This window comes from Typopeltis vanoorti, chromosome 14, assembly GCF_054136105.1.
Source record: "Typopeltis vanoorti isolate ZY-2024b chromosome 14, IOZ_Tvanoo_1.0, whole genome shotgun sequence".
Classification (NCBI taxonomy): Eukaryota; Metazoa; Arthropoda; class Arachnida; order Uropygi; family Thelyphonidae; genus Typopeltis; species Typopeltis vanoorti.
Genome location: NC_143562.1, coordinates 94526112 through 94543169, shown reverse-complemented (window position 1 = coordinate 94543169; position 17058 = coordinate 94526112). Strand labels below are relative to the sequence as shown.

Sequence of the window (17058 nt, the reverse complement as noted above, 5' to 3'; positions counted from 1 at the left end):
ATTCGAGCCTGTTATATTAGTGGGCTGTTAGGGCAGCGTCAGTGACACAAAATAATCGGCGAACTCTCGAGTCCAATGAGAAACATTCTTGTAAAATTCTCTTATCTATTTTCATTGAATCTTCAAAATTAATTTATTTATTAATGCAAAATTAATGTAAAGAATATTAGAATAAATCTCTTAACTTTATATTACAATTTTATATTATTTTGAAAATGTATATAACTTGAAAAAATTTGTACAAGCAGGACTAATCCGTAGGTAACATTATACTGTAAAGCAGTTTTCATTTCCTGTTCGTTTTATTCACATTTTATTAAAAAAAAACTTTTTTGGAAAGGTGCCGAACATTAATCACATACACAAGAAAAAATACTATGTGCTGATTCACATCCAACTTTCACATCCATACAGTACCACAGGGAATACCATTGCTTTCACGATTCTGATTTTTGTTACGAGGCTAATATCTTTATCTTTAAAGATCTTGCTTAAATTTTTCATTGCTTTCTTTCCGAGTAATAATCTTCTTCTAACTTCTTCAGTACAATAACCATCTTGATCAATTCGGGATCCTAGAAGCACAAAATTATTAACTGCTTCCATTTTCTCCCCATCTACTTCAAAATCATTAAGTTTACATGTTGCCATAATTTTTGTCTTTTTGAGGTTAAGTTTAAGACTATATTTAGCACTTTCTTCTTTAACTTTCATAACAAGTTCCTCCAAATCTTTGCATTCTACTAGCAAGGTGGTATCATCTGCATACCTCAAATTATTAATATTTCTTCCACCAATTTTAATTCCAACTGAAGACTCCTCCAGCCCTGCCATTCTTAAAATGTATTCGCTGTACAAGTTAAACAGGTACGGAGATAAAATACATCCTTGTCGCACCCCTTTACCTATTGTGAAATACTCAGTTTCTCCAAGTTCTGTTCGGACAATAGCTTCTTGTTCATAATAAAGATTCCTCAGAAGGATAATGAAATGCTCTAGAACTCCCATTGTTCTTAACACATTCCACAGTTTCACATGATCTACAGAGTCAATAACCTTGCTATAGTCAGGGAAACAAAGGTAGACATTCTTTTGATATTCCCGTGCTCTTTCTATTATCCATCTCACATTGGCGATTTGATCTCTTGTTCCTCTGCCTTTTTAAAATCCTGCCTTTTCATCTGGCATTTCTCTCTTCATGAATGGTTCCAGTCTTTTCTGAATGATCTTAAGTAAGACTTTACTTGCATGAGAATTCAGTGCTATAGTTCTGTAATTTTTGCACTCTCTTGCATTGCCTTTCTTCAATAAAGGTATATAAACTGATTTTTTCCATTCCCTAGGCCAGTTAGTTGTGATCCAAATTTGCTGACATAGACCTGTTAAAATTTTAACTGCCTCTTCTCCCAGGGCTTTGAGCAGTTCAATAGGTATTCCATCTCCTCCTGGTGCCGTCTTACTGGATATCTGTTGCAGCGCCCACCTCACTTTACTCTCCAGTGGTACTGGCTCCTGTGTATAATCCTGCTCTTCAAATTTCTTAGTAATTTTGGAGTCCTTTCTGTAAAGGGCTTCTGCATAATCTTTCCATCTTTCTTTGATGTCTGCAGCTTCTGTAAGATATCCTTTGTGTTTACTTTTCAATACTGTCACCTTGGCACTAAACTTCCCTGTTAGTTCTCTGATCTTTGAAAAAATCTCTTGTTTTTCCTTTCTTGTTTTGGTCTTCTATTTGTTGGCATTCCTGGTTAAAGTATTTTCCCCTGTCTCTTCTGGCTTGTCGTTGAAACTCTGCATTTAAATGCCGTACTTCCTGCAAATTTCCTGTGGCCTTCATTTTCCTCCTTTCCTGAGCAGTTTTGATGGCATCAAAATTGCTCAGGAAAGGAGCAATTTTGATGGCATCTTCTGACAGTCATTTAAACTTCTTACAAACTGTTGGAACATTCTTCTTTGCTTCTGTTTTAATTATATCTTTAATCTCTTCTCATAGTTCATATGGTTCTCTTTCACACAAACTGAGTGTGTTGAATCTTTTCTGTATACTAATATTGTATTCAGCTGGTATGTTTTCAAGATCATATGTGATCGACATTTGTGTTGTTTTCAGTTTCCGTAATTTCACATATATCGTAGCCACTAATAACTCATGGTCTGGTCTGTTCCACAGTCTGCACCTGGAAAAGTCTTGCCAGACTGAATTGCACTTCTCCATCTTCTTTGTCCAAGTATATAGTCAATTTGATTTCTGTATTGTCCATATTGTCCACAGTGCTCAAACATCCCAAGTTTCAAGAACATCTACAACTAGTACCTTAAAATATTGATCTCCTTACCATCCTTCAACTGGTCAAGGGCAATCTGGTTACCTTCAATGCCTCCAAAAAATGCAGTCTTGCCTTTTCTCTTGATCTCAGCTGACCTACCCTTACCCTCAGTAATACACAAATCATCAGATTGGATATCCCTGGACTGATATTTATCTTCAGCCTCTCCTGGCATAAACACATCACATCAACAGTTTCCTCAGCATTCAAAAAAACTAGGCATTCTCTTCTGCTCAAGATTTTACACTCATCCAGCTTCTAACCATATAAATCACAAATCTGCACATCCTTAGAATACTGTTCACATGTTTAGGGTAGTACACCTAAAAACTTTCCTCAAAATCCTTCATGCTGTCCAATTCAGCTCACAGATCCTTCTTTTACAGATTTGCTTCAGTTTCTATTTCATAGATGCTGTTTTAGCACTGTGTCTATTCTACAGGTACTTCAATGGTTACTACTCCACTGAATCAGCAACTGTTATTCCTCCACATTCTGGTGAACCTGTTTTTTTTTTTTTTATTATGTTGTACCCATATACAAGAGGTTGGTTGATCAACCTTTAGTACAGCATATAGGTAGTGGGGTGGGAAAGGAGGAACTTGTTTACATTTGATTTAAATGACTGTAAATTGTATTCCTTGGGAAACACAGCAGGGGGAAGACTTCCACAGTACAGCAGTTGCAGGGATGAAGGAGGTGGAAAAGAAACTTGTTTTGTTTGTTTCTAGGTGTACTGTGAAGGGATGTTGAGCAGCAGCTGCACATGTTCCAATGAGCTTAGTACTGAGTAGAGGAATTATTGATGTTATTTCAGATGAGCATTTCCCATGGAAATATTTTTAGAATATACATATTGCAGAAACCAAACATCTGTGTGAAAGTGGGGGTAGAGAGTTGGTAAGAGATGGGTTAATAAGTCTAATTGCTCTCCTCTATTGAGTCAAACATTTTGAGGGAGCTTTTAGGGGCTCCACCTCATATGCGGAAGCAGTATTCAATAGATGGGCGGATTTGTGATTTTCATAATGTAATGTTACCAACTGTTCAGGGGTGAATGTTAAAGATACCGAGCTATTTTAAACCTGGTTTTACTCCATTTCCCAAGTAAGCAAACGGACAAACAAGTCAAGTTTGCGCCTGCAAGTCTAGCTGACCCTGCATGTAGTGCAAGACCAAGGCAACTCTTGGTAAAAGTAGAATAAGCTCTGATCACTAATCTTAATATTTACCCTTAATGCAAAGCACATCTCCTAGAGGAGATGTATGATGCTTTGTATTAAAGGCAAGGGGCCACAACCCAGACCGGTTTCGACCTTTATTGAGGTCTCATCAGTGGGAGCCTGGCTAGAAATACCAAGATTTTAGTAATACAGCGCTTATAAGTATTTTACCAGAACAACCGGTCTGGGTTGTGGCCCCTTGCCTTTAATACAAAGCATCATACATCTCCTCTAGGAGATGTGCTTTGCATTAAGGGTAAATATTAAGATTAGTGATCAGAGCTTATTCTACTTTTACCAAGAGTTGCCTTGGTCTTGCACTACATGCAGGGTCAGCTAGACTTGCTAACACCTGCAGGTGCAAACTTGATTTGTTTGTCTGTTTGCTTACTTGGGAAATGGAGTAAAACCAGGCTTAAAATAGCTTGGTATCTTTAACATTTATTATACCCAAGGTAAAATACTTTCTACATGTTCAGGGGTGAAGTAACGTCTTGAGCGAAAGAGAAATCCTAGTTTTTTTGAAGCTGAGGATGTGATGGTTGTGATGTGTCTATGCCAGGAGAGGTTTGATGTGAGGGTAATTCCAAGAAGAGAGATCTCAACCTCTGGAAATTTGGGTATTGTCAAAAATGATACTGTAGAAAAAATGATTCTTTTTTATGGGAAATAGGACAGATCTTAATTCAAAAGCAGCAGCTGTCCAGTATCCCTTTTCAGTGCAACTGCAATCACATAAAACCTGCTTCTTCTCTTCCTGTTTTATCCAATCTATCTGGAACAGCTTTCCTTATGAAGTATTTCAAACTACAACCTGAAACTCTTCAAGAACAATATCAATAAACTTCTTTTTTCTCAGTCCTCATCTGGATCCCACACATGGCACTTACCTATATATACAAGCTATTTAGACACAATTTTTAGTGAAGATAGCAAATTAAATATGAAAATAGACAACAGAGGAAACACAGCTGATATGGTGGGGGAGAGCTGAATACATTTATATGGAATATACAAGACAGTATTCAAAGTGTTGGGTTAGAAATAAAACAGCTGATAAAAGATATGACTATATGACAGACTATAGATATGAGAGTTTGGGGGGAAAAAAGGGAGGGGGAGAGAGAGAGAGAGAGAACAAATAGCATTAATGGCAGCATAAGAGCAGATAACATTTGAGCACTGACAAGTAATAGACTAATTAGGAGAAAAATCATTCACATGATAATGTACATTTAATCATGTAGGTACTACCACAGTACACTGCATACTCCTTGAAGATGAATATTACAAAATTGATGCTAATGATTAAACAACTGACCAAGAGGAGATCAGATGCTGTGTAATTTATGTGCTTTTCCTTTACAAAGATGGTGCCATGAATTTTTTCAAAGTTTTAATTCTGAATTACCAGTTTCATTAAATATGATTTTTACATTTTTTATCATCATAATGACAGCATGTACAAATGTTGTTTAACACATGCAACAAGAAACTGACATGATTTTCCAGATTGGCTATTCCAAAAAAAAAAAAAGTGGTTGAAGATAAAAGATAAAAAAAATAAGGAAAAGTAAGAATAAAGTACATATTACTATGGTATAGTCAAATATTCTAATTTTTAAAAAAATTAAAAAATCAAACCTAATCTGGTTTTCTGTTTCATCAGCTGTTTTTTGTAACAAATTCTGGAATGTTCTTATAATATCCACTTCCTAATAAATGGAAAAACTACATTAGAAATTTTAAAGTTTTTATAAGTGAAGTAAGAAGTCTTTAAGAAAATGATGTTGTTAGTGAACAAATGTTTGAAATAAAAATACACAAGACACTGTCAATGAGTACAAATGTAAATTCTAATTTCTGGTAGATAGTGGAGTGAGATCATTTAAGGGTTAAAGCTAGATAACTGAGAGGAGACTTGCACATAATCTTTCTGGAATGCAGAGAACTGACTATGGCTTCTAAGCTAATGTCTGAACCTCATCTTCATGTGGTGCATTAGTTGACAGCATTTATTCTTTTGGCTTAAACCAGAAACAAACATGATGGCACAATGTATGAGATTCATGCCAACTGGGGCATTGCCCAGTTCAACAAGGTCTTCCCCATTTTTGTCAGAGAACAAGAATAAACAGTGAAAAGCAGCAACTGAAACAAATTCAACATGAGCAAAATTCAAGACAGGCACCATCAATATACTAAGTATCAACAGAAAAGAAGTTGAGGTGGAAGAATTAGAGAACCACCATGTGGATGTAATTAGTGTTTGTGACATTAAAAAGACTAAACCATGTGTGATCCTGTCAAATAATAAATATAGGTTGTTTTATTCAGGTAAAAGTGATCAGTGTAAGGAAGGAGTAGCATTTAATCTCATGCAAGAAGAAAACTTCTTGATTGGCAGACAATTTCAAGCAGAGTTATGCAGTAAATTTCAAAATTGGGCAACAAATCTAATTGATGCTTGTAGTCCAACAGAGAGCTCATCTAAAGAAGAAGAACATTTTTTTTTATTGAGGAGTATTTTTTTAATCAGACAAGGTAGCTGACATAAAGAAAATGGAAACGTTGGTCCTTGTTGGAGACCTAAACAGCAAGGTAGAAAATGAATCCATACAGAAATGTTATGGGAAAATTTGGATAATGGGCAAATAATAATGGTTATAATAATAATTATTATTATTACCATTATTATGGTAAGAGTCTGCTGGATTTCTATTCAGGACATAGCCTAATCATCACTAATATCGTGTTTCAACATAAAGATGTGCACAAATTCACATGGAGGGAAGATACAAGAAATAATAAAACAGGTATACTTTCATTTAAGCTTACACGGTGATCCGAATGCATTTTTGAAAATTATGGAGACAACTACTGTGTTTGGATAAAAACTTTAGTTTAATATAACTCAAATCTACATTCGACCTTTATGTCAAGGTCATCTTCTGGAGCATACAACTATACACAGAAAACAAGCTACACTACAATCAACTGGTTTGTTAAAGATACTGACCAACCACTGCAACAATTGTTGGCCTGACCTCTGGTGGAAAAAAAAATACATCAATGCTAGAGTCCTATTATTAGTTATCTGTTTGGTTGTAGAAATACATTGGGCATAACAACCAGTATCTATATATATATACATATATTAACATCATGATTACTTGTACATTCCAGCCAGTTGGTATGGAATGGTTTCTAATACCAGCTGAAGATTGACTAGAGTCCTGACTTATGCTGGATCTTATATATTAGGTAGGCTGAATGTGTGCCATCCAGATCCTTGGAATTTTCATGCCATCTTTGTTGTTGATATTTGGGTGGTTTATCAGGATTTCGCAGGCTTCCTTAAATTTCCTTTCATACCAGGTTTTTGTGGTAAAGAGCAGGTGCTTTTCCAGTTGATTTAGTGTAAGGTGTTGAGCACGTGGTCTGAGAGGCCTGCTTCACCATAATGGTTATATTTAATGTGTCAAATGTGTTCTTTCTTGCGTATAGGGATTGTTTATCCTGTTTCACCAATGTACGGTAAGTTACAGGTGCAGCAGATGCAACAGACTCCAGGATGTGCTAATGGGAGGAGAGGATCCTTAGAGGAGTTGAATATGATTTTAGTTTAGTGGGTGGTTTAGAGGTGGCATTGAGGTTATAATGTTGTAGGATTCTGTCGATTTTTTCTGACAGCCCTTTAATGTATGGTTTTACTGTAATCTAGATTCATTTTGGTTGTTGTTTTATGGAGTATTTTATTAATAGTTTTTTGTTATAGCCATTATTTATGAATGTATCGCTGATGATTTTTAGTTCTTGTTTCAGGGCTTGCTGGTTAGAGCAAATTGTTGTAGCTCTATTTTTAAGGGTGTTGATGACTCCATATTTTTGTGATGGGTGGTGGTATAAATTGGCACGTATGTATTGGCCAGTGTGTGTGTGTCGGTTTTCAGTAGACCATGAAGGATAGACTGCCTGAAGAAAGATGTGTGACTAGTGTGTCTAGGAACGGGAGTGAATTTTGATTTTCGATTTCGATTGTAAATTGTATGCATTCGTGTTGTTTGTTCAGGTGGCTAAGGAATGTGTTTAGCGTTTGTCGCCCGTGTGGCCAGATTGCGAACACGTCATCAAAGTATCTAAGCCAGACTGTCAGTCTTAGCACAGCAGAATCAAGAGCCCTTTGCTCAAAGGTTTCCATGTAGACGTTAGCAATTGGGGGGGGGGGATAGTGATGAGCCCATGGCTGTACCTTCTTTCTGTAGGTAAAATTTGTTTTGCCACACGAAGTAACCAGACTGTAGTACGTGGGCAAAGAGGGCCGTAATGTTAGGAGGAAATTCGTTCTGTAGTAGGCGAATTGTGTCATTGATGGGGACATTAGTGAAAAGGGCAGAAACATCAAAACTGACTAATAAGTCGTCTTTGTCAGGTGTTATGTTTTTAATTTTGTTTATAAAGTGTTGTGTGTTTTTTATGTAGGAGGGGGAAATGACCACCAACTCCTTGATTGTTGCAGCTAATTTCTTGGCTAAGTGGTAATTGGGACTGTCTATTCCTTCCAAGATTGGTCGAAGGGGCACATTTTGTTTGTATATTTTCGGGACCCCATATATTCTGGGGGGGGGGGCGTAGTGGGGTTTGAGTTTTTTAACCATGTCTGGTGGCCACGAAGTGACAAACTTGAGTAGTTTCTCTGTTTTATCCTTTTTGTTGGGTTATAATTTAGTTGTTATCGGCTACTAGTTGATTCATTTGAAGTACATATGTTGACCTGTCAAGGACGACAGTGGCATTGCCTTTATGCGATTTCGTTGTTATTATTATGTTTTGTTGGGCTTTTAATGACTTAATTGTTGCTAGTTCTGTTTTTGTGAGATTGTTCTGTATGGTTTTCTTAGTGTTCAGGACATTACTAGTTTCTAGTCATATTTTATCTGCTATATTGTTAGGTAGGGACCTGATGCCTCTTTCTTTGTGGTAGATAAAATCCAATTTGTTTACCTTTTTAGGTGCTATTGCGTAGTTAAGTTCTTTATTCAGTAGCATAAGTTCGCCATTGTTCAGGATGTGGCTTGATAGGTTGATCACATGGTTCTTGCTTGCCGGTGGTTGGTCGCTCCTTGTCTCCCTTGTTTGTTGTTCATTTTTGGTGTTTATCAGGGAGGAGGTCTTCTGATTGGATGGATTCCTGTAATTGGCCGCCATATTTTGCCGTTCTTTCAAACTTGGAATTTCGTCTCGAGTTTTTCTTTATTCTTTTCCAGGGTATATTTGGCCGAATTGTCAGTACTTCTTTCAAGTACTTGTAGAATGTCTGGATTAATATAGTTCGATAGTTCGGATTGCAATTTTGAAACCAGATTTTGTGTTGTTGCTAGGTTTTGGCAGGCTGTTTGGATCTGTTCTCTGAGCATTGCTTTTTCTGTGCGGTCATAAATATGGAGTGCCTTAGCAGACATAAATTTCTTTTTTTGTCTGATGCAGATCAGAATAAGGTTATTGTCTCTGCATCTCTTTAAAAAGGCCAGCCGATTGATCAAGAGGGAAATACGAATCATTAACTTACCATAGTGATTGCAGCACTTGTGGGTATCATTTCCACGGATGATCTGAATCCTTTCTTTTAAGCTTACATGGTGATCCAAATGCATTTTTGAAAAACATTCTTAAAAACAGAGCTACAACAATTTGCTCTAACCAGCAAGCCCTGAAACAAGAACTAAAAATCATCAGCGACACATTCATAAATAATGGCTATAACAAAAATCTTTCTTCTTCTTCTGCAGCTTCTCCCACTTAAGTGGGGTCACTGTTTGTAATGAGTCTCCTCCACACTTTCCTGTCTTGGGCTGTTACCACATCCAAGTTCTTCGTCTTCAAGTCCTCTTCTACCAACTCCCTCCATCTCTTCTTTGGCCGCCCATGCTTCCACCTTCCTTGCACATCCATTTGCATGACCCTTCTTCCCACATATTCATCCTCCCTCCTCATCACATGACCAAACCATCTCAACCTTACCTCCTGTATTTTCGCTCCTAAGTTCGTAACTTTCACTGTTCCCTTGACATAGTCATTTTTCAGACGATCCTTTCTGGTCACACTGCACATCCACCTAAGCATTCTCATCTCTGCTACTTCCATCCTGCTGATGTTATTTTTCCTCAGGGCCACAGTTTCTATAGCATATGTCATAGCTGGTCTCACTACTGTCCTATAAATTTTGCCTTTCAGATTGATCGGCACTCTCTTATCGCATAACACTCCAGCCATCTCCCTCCATCTTCTTCCACTGTTGAACCTAAGTATCTAAAGTCTCTCACCTTCCTGATGACGTTTCCTTCCAGCTCCAGATCTGTCTCCTGGCCACCGCCCACTGTGCAACACATATACTCTGTCTTACTTCTGCTCAGTCTCATACCTCTCTCTTCCAGTACTTTTCTCCATCTTTCCAGTTTAGTTCCCGCTTCTTTTCTTGAATCTGCACACAGCAAGATGTCATCTGCATACAACATTGTCCAAGGCGCATCTTCTCTCACCTCCTCTGTTACCACCTCCATCACAATATTAAACAGAAACAGACTTAATGCTGACCCTTGATGCAAGCCAACTGTTACTTCAAAACTTTCTGTCTGTCCCAGACAGGTCCAAACACTTGTCTTCACATTTCTGTACATTTCCCACAACAATCTGACATGTACGATCTCGTATGCTTTCTCCAGCTCAATAAATGCCAGATGTAGCTCCCTTTGTTTCTCTCGATACTTTTCCATCATCTGCCGTAACCCAAAGATAGCATCTGTTGTTGATCTACCAGGCATGAAGCTAAATTGTTCCTTTGCAATCTCCACCTCCTTCCTTAATCTACCATCAAGAACCCTTTCTAGGATTTTCATTGTGTGGGACATCAACTTTATTCCTCTGTAATTTTTACAGTCTTGTGCATCCCCTTTACCCTTGTAGATGGGGTCAAGAGTACTCTCCCTCCATTCCTCGGGTATATTTTCCTGTTGGCAAACTTTCATGAACAGGTCCCACAGTAGGTCAATTCCCTCTTCCCCCAGTGCCTTCCATGCCTCCACTGGAATTCTGTCGGGGCCCACCGATTTTCCATTCTTCATCCTCTTCATGGCCTCCGTCACTTCCACTCTACTGATGTTCTGCACCATCCCCTCAGAAGGCTGCCCATCTCTTCTGTGAGGCCTTGCTTTTTCTTCATTCGAAAGTCCCTCAAAGTATATTTTCCATCTGTTTCTTATGTCCACATCCCTCCATAATACTCTTCCTTCAGCATCTTTGATCTGCGTCACATGTAAGATGTCCTTTGCTGCTTTATTTCTACATTTCGCTAGTTGGTAAATTTTTCTCTGTCCTTCCTTTGTTTCTAATTGATCATACAGATCTTGATATACCATGGCCTTTGCCTGTGCCACAACTCTCTTGGCTTCTTGCTTTCTCTCTCTGTACACCTCTCTGTCCTCTTCCACTCTTGACTCATCCCACTTCTGCTTTGCCTTCCTCTTAGCTGTCATTGTGACTTGTACATCATTATTCCACCACCAACCCTCCTTCTGCTCTCTAATCTTTCCAGATGTCTCACCAAGCACCTCGATTGCACAGCTCAGGATTACTTTTGAATTATGTTTCCACCAAGCTTGTACACTTTCCAGTCCATCCGAAATCCTCTCTAACACCCTCTCCCTAAAACAATTCCTCACGCTCTCCTCTTTTAAGCAAAACCACTTAATTGTCTTCATCCCATGGCATCCAGAGGTTCTTATCTTCGATCTTATTTTAACGTCTGCACACAGCAGTCGGTGTTGCTGTGCTACTTGATCTGCTGGAATTACTTTACAATTTGTCACAACCTTAAGATGTTTTCTTCTAGTCAAAATGTAGTCAATTTGTGAACTGTTGTTACCACTCCTAAATGTTATCAAATGTTCTTCCCTCATGTAGAAAAATGAGTTCACAATTGCCAGATCAAATGCTACTGCCAAGTCCACAACCCTCTCTCCTTCCTGGTTCATCATTCCCACTCCGTGGCCACCATGCACCTTTTCACAGTCTCTATTCTGTCTTCCTATGTGTCCGTTCAAGTCTCCTCCAACAATCACCATCTCATTTTCTTCCGATTCTCTCATTTCTTCATCTAACACGTTCCAGAACTCATCTTTTTCCTCTGCTGTACAACCAACTTGCGGGACATATACACATAATACGACCAACCGCTCTTCTGCAAGACCCAATTTCATTTGCATGATCCTGTCATTTCTTCTACCCACGTCCAGTATTTCACCCTTAATTCTTCCACACACCACAATTCCTACACCATTTCTTCCCTCGTTATTCGCTCCAGAGTAGAACAATTTATATCCATCTCCAAGTTCCTTTGCCTTTCCCCCCCTTCCACCTTGTCTCCTGCACACATAAAATGTCCAACTTCCTCTTCCTCATCATGTCTGCTACCTCTCTTCCCCTTCCAGTCATGCTTCCAACATTCAGTGTTCCCACTCGCAACATCTTCTCCACCTGCTGGGCTCGCTTCTTTAACCGCACCCGCCCTTGATGCGGTAGCCCTCGTCCACGTCTCACAGCTGTAGGGCGATGTGGCTGCGCATCGCTTAAGGGGTATGCCCTAGCCCTTATATCATTTTCTCTTTGACTCATATCATAGTTTGAGCTGGCATTGAAGTTTACCGATCGGATGCCCTTCCTGACATCAACCCTCGCATTTATCCGGGCTTGGGACCGGCACCTATTGAGGCTAGCTTGCCTCCTTCGGTTGCTGCATAAGACGGAATGACTTAGCAAGATAGGAAAGACTCACCCCCTAGCCCTCGAATACTCTAATAGCATGAGGGGGAAGGAGCAAGGAGAGGAGAAAGAAGCAAAGAAAGAAGAGGAGGGACCAGTCTACAGAATAATATAACATATATATATTACATGAAGTAAGACATGGTCCAGCATCTGGTACCTCGGGTTTACCATGCCTGTACTCACTAAAGTGAGCCCTTATGGTAGATGGCTATAACAAAAATACTATCAATAAAATACTCCATAAAACAACAACAAAAACGAATCCAGATTACAGTAAAACCATAGCCATCCCATACATTAAAGGGTTATCAGAAAAAATCGACAGAATCCTACAACATTATAACCTCAATGCCACCTGTAAACCACCCACTAAACTTAAAATCATATTCAACTCCTCTAAGGATCCTCTCCTCCCATTAGCACATCCTGTAGTCTATTGCATCCGCTGCACCTGTAACTTACCATACATTGGTAAAACAGGATGGACAATCCCTATACGCAAGAAAGAGCACATTAGACACATTAAATATAACCATTATGGTGAAGCAGGCCTCTCAGACCACGTGCTCAACACCTTACACTAAATCAACTGGAAAAGCACCTGCTCTTTACCACAAAAACCTGGTATGAAAGGAAATTTAAGGAAGCCTGCGAAATCCTGATAAACCACCCAAATATCAACAACAAAGATGGCATGAAAATTCCAAGGATCTGGATGGCACACATTCAGCCTACCTAATATATAAGATCCAGCATAAGTCAGGACTCTAGTCAATCTTCAGCTGGTATTAGAAACCATTCCATACCAACTGGCTGGAATGTACAAGTAAAATCATGATGTTAATATATGTATATAGATAGATACTTGTTGTTACGTCCAATGTATTTCTAACCAACAGATCACTAATAATAGGACTCTAGCGTTGATGTATAATTTTTTTTTTTTTTCACCAGCGGTCAGGCTGGTAAAAAGATACTGACCAACCGCTGCAACAATTGTTGCAGCGGTTGGTCAGTATCTTTAACAAACCAGTTTGATTGTAGTGTAGCTTGTTTTCTGTGTATAGTTGTATGCTCCAGAAGATGACCTTGACATAAAGGTCGAAACGTCGAATGTAGATTTGAATTATATTAAACTAAAGTTTTTATTCAAACACAGTAGTTGTCTCCATAATTTTCAAAAATGCAATAAAACAAGTAAATGATACCAAGATGGCAGGTAAAAGACTTTGGCGCATGCGATCGGGGGGGGGGGGGGGGAATCTGGTGGATCAATGCAGTCAGGTGCCCTAAAAGACAGACATATTAGATCTCATAATACTGAAGAGCTGATAAGGGATAGACTAATTTGGAGGAAAATCATTGACAGGAGTTGAATAAAAATGTAAACTTAACATTGTCATAGTATCCTATTCTTCTTCTTTCACTATGGGTTATTCCCGCTTCCTATGCAGGGTCCGCGTGTTACTTAGATGCGACTACTTGTTAGTATCACTCCAAACCGACCTGTCGATGGGGGGATATATATATTTTGGCAGTAGACGCATATGTTCGCGCGGCTGGTTTGCTGGCTTGCAGGATGAAAAATGCCAGATAAACTGGCGGAAAAAACTCTACTACCCACGCCCAAGACCGGCTAACTTGGCTATGCCTGAGGAAGATCCTCAAGTTCCTCACATTTTTGATGGGAATCGAACCTGGGACACTCCTTCCCCAGGCATATGGTTGCAAAGTGCAAGGCCACTAGGCTAGTCGTGCAGACTGTCATAGTATCCTATTATAGGTTACATATCAGGAAATTGATGATGATGACAACAGCGAGGAAATCAGTAAGACAGAGATACTAGAAATGAATAAAGAGAAGTAAACATTTGTTTGGGGAATTTAAATTAAAGATGCTATAAATGATATTCTTTGTTTAATCTTTCATCTATGTGTAAGCAAACAAAGTAACTTCACGACTGGGCATCTCATTTATAGAGGCTGATGGCTTCACATCATTTGCTTTAGTATCCCTAATTTAATTTAATTTAATTTAATTTAATTTAATTTAATATATGTATATAGATAGATACTTGTTGTTACGTCCAATGTATTTCTAACCAACAGATCACTAATAATAGGACTCTAGCGTTGATGTATAATTTTTTTTTTTTTCACCAGCGGTCAGGAAGGGTCACTACTCAGACCAGTTTCGACCTTTATCGAGGTCGCACCAGTTGGAGCCAGATCCAGAAGTGATACCAAGGTTGAAGTAATGCAGAAGTCATACTTGCATATACAGGTAGCCAAAAGGTGTCACATCTTATTACTAAAATACTCTGGATTAGAGACAGATGTTGAAAATTTTTCAGAATTACTTCAACTTTGATATTACTTCTGGGTCTGGTTCCCTCTGATGAGTTCTCAATAAAGGTTGAAATCAGTCTGGGTAGTGACCCTTCCCACAATGCAACTTGATCATGTACTATAACAAGGTGACGAATATTTTGGACAGGGAAGATGCATATACAGTGGTATACTTAGATTTTGCAAAGGCTTTTAATAGATTGCCACACCACAAATTGGTAACTAAACTGGAGTAGATGACAGATCAGAGAGTTGGATAGGCAACTAGCTCTCAAACAGGTATCAGCAAGTTGTGTATGGAGTGGCACTGCATCCCAGAAGAGGAAGGTCACTAGTGGTCTGCTACAGCGATCTGTTTTGGGATTATCATCATCATCATCAAATTCCTGATATGTACCCTCAGTGAGTGTACAGGATATTATGATAGTGTTACATGAAAAAGTTACACAATTACTAATGTCCGTTCAACAATTTTACTCCAAATTAATCTGTTATCTGTCAAGACTCCAACATTACCAGATCTTATATTTCTGTCTTCTAAGGCACTTTTTACTGTATCAATCCACCTACATTTGGTCTTCCTCTAGGTATTTTTCCTGCCAAAGTGGCAAAGATACAATTTAACTATTTAAATATACAATTTAACTTGTATATAATACATTGACTGTCAAGTACGTGTTACCAATTAAAAGATAGCCAACTATGAGATATAATTCAATCTCATAGTTGGCTATCTGCCTCCAGGATGCCAACGATGAGTTTTCCATTATGCATAATCAAATCAAACTGGAAAATAAGAATCCTTAAATAAATAAATAAATAAACAGGGTGTTTCAAAAAGAATGACATGATTTCAAATAATTATATTTAATAATGAAAATGTGGTACAGTTACAAAATAAATTACCAAGTATGAAGTAAGGCCTAAAGTTTCACTCGCCATAGTTACAAATGTACAATGTACATATGCACAAATGTACAAAAATATACAATTTTCAAATTGGGATATTCTTTTTGAAACACCCTGTGTGTGTGTGTGTGTGTGTGTGTGTGTGTGTGTGTGTGTGTGTGTGTGTGTGTGTGTGTGTGTGTGTGTGTGTGTGTGTGTGTGTCGTGTATTTAACAATGTATATAATTAATATATAAAATTATGTATTTATTGCTTAGAGAGATCTCACCAGTTTTAAAAGATATTCATATCTCCCACCAATTCCTCCTATTCCCAAGACTGTGCAACTTACATTTTCTCAATCTGTCCTCATACTCCGCATTCCAAAGACCACTGACCACCTTTGTGAATCTTCTCTGAACCCATTCCAACATATCCTCATCACCATGAAAACCTGGCGACCAAATCTATGCACAATAATCCATATGAGGCCTGATCAAGGCGTTATACAATGGTATCATTGTATAAGGCCATAACCTCTCTATTTCTGCATGTCAGGATGCTCCATTTCATTGTCATTATCCGATGTGACATCTTCACAACTTGTGCAATGTGGTTCCTGGATTTCAAGTCCTTGTCCAATATCACTCCTAGATCTTTCATCTCCTCTACTTCCATTAAAGTTTCCCCGCCAATGTATACTTTGCATCCCATCATTACTTACTAAATCTCAAAACCTTACACTTTGCAACATTGAACTGACAATTCCACCTACCAGCCCATTCATGCAATCTATTCAGGTCCTCCTGTAAGGCCATAACATCTGCTTGACTCTGCATTGCTCCCCCGAATTTTGCATCATCTGCAAACAGCTGCATACCACTAGATAAACTTATCCCAATATCATTAACATATAAACTGAACAGCAATGGTTCCAAAACTGACCCCTGCGGTACACTACTAGTGAATTTCCTCTTTCAGGATACTGCACCCCCCCCATATATAACTTCCTAATACCTATCTGACAGCTAGTCATTGATCCAACTCAGAAGTCTATTTTCAATCCCATCTATTTCAATTTATTTAACAGTTTGTCGTGTGGCAGTCTATCAAAAGCTTTTGTAAAATCCAAGTACACTACTATATATGCATCTCCCCTGTCCGATATATTTGTCATCTTCATAGTACATAAGTAAGTTAGTAAATCATGATCTCCATTTAACAAATCGATGCTGATAGCCACAGAAAATACTGTTGTTATCAACCCATTTGTGTATCCTACTTCTCACCAATCTCTCCCTTTATGCAGTGGAACTATTTTACTCTTGTTCCACTCCCTTGGAACCTGTGTTGTTATAAGACTCTTATTAAACAGGCATGCCAGTGCTACTGCCAATTCCCTGGAATATTCCATTAAGATACGTGAGTGATATATCATCAAATCCTATTGC

The 17058-nt window shown here is 38.4% G+C and overlaps 1 protein-coding gene across 2 annotated transcripts in view; it reads right to left on the bottom strand.

Annotated features, from left to right (window-relative positions):
• LOC150099774 (tektin-4-like) overlaps positions 1–17058 on the bottom strand; it is a 74374-nt gene that overhangs the window by 27560 nt on the left and 29756 nt on the right. For both annotated transcript variants that reach the window (XM_090404238.1, XM_090404237.1), the window contains exon 4: positions 5195–5265. In XM_090404238.1, coding sequence (XP_090260364.1) covers positions 5195–5265 — 71 coding nt within the window. The remainder of the gene's footprint in view (positions 1–5194; positions 5266–17058) is intronic.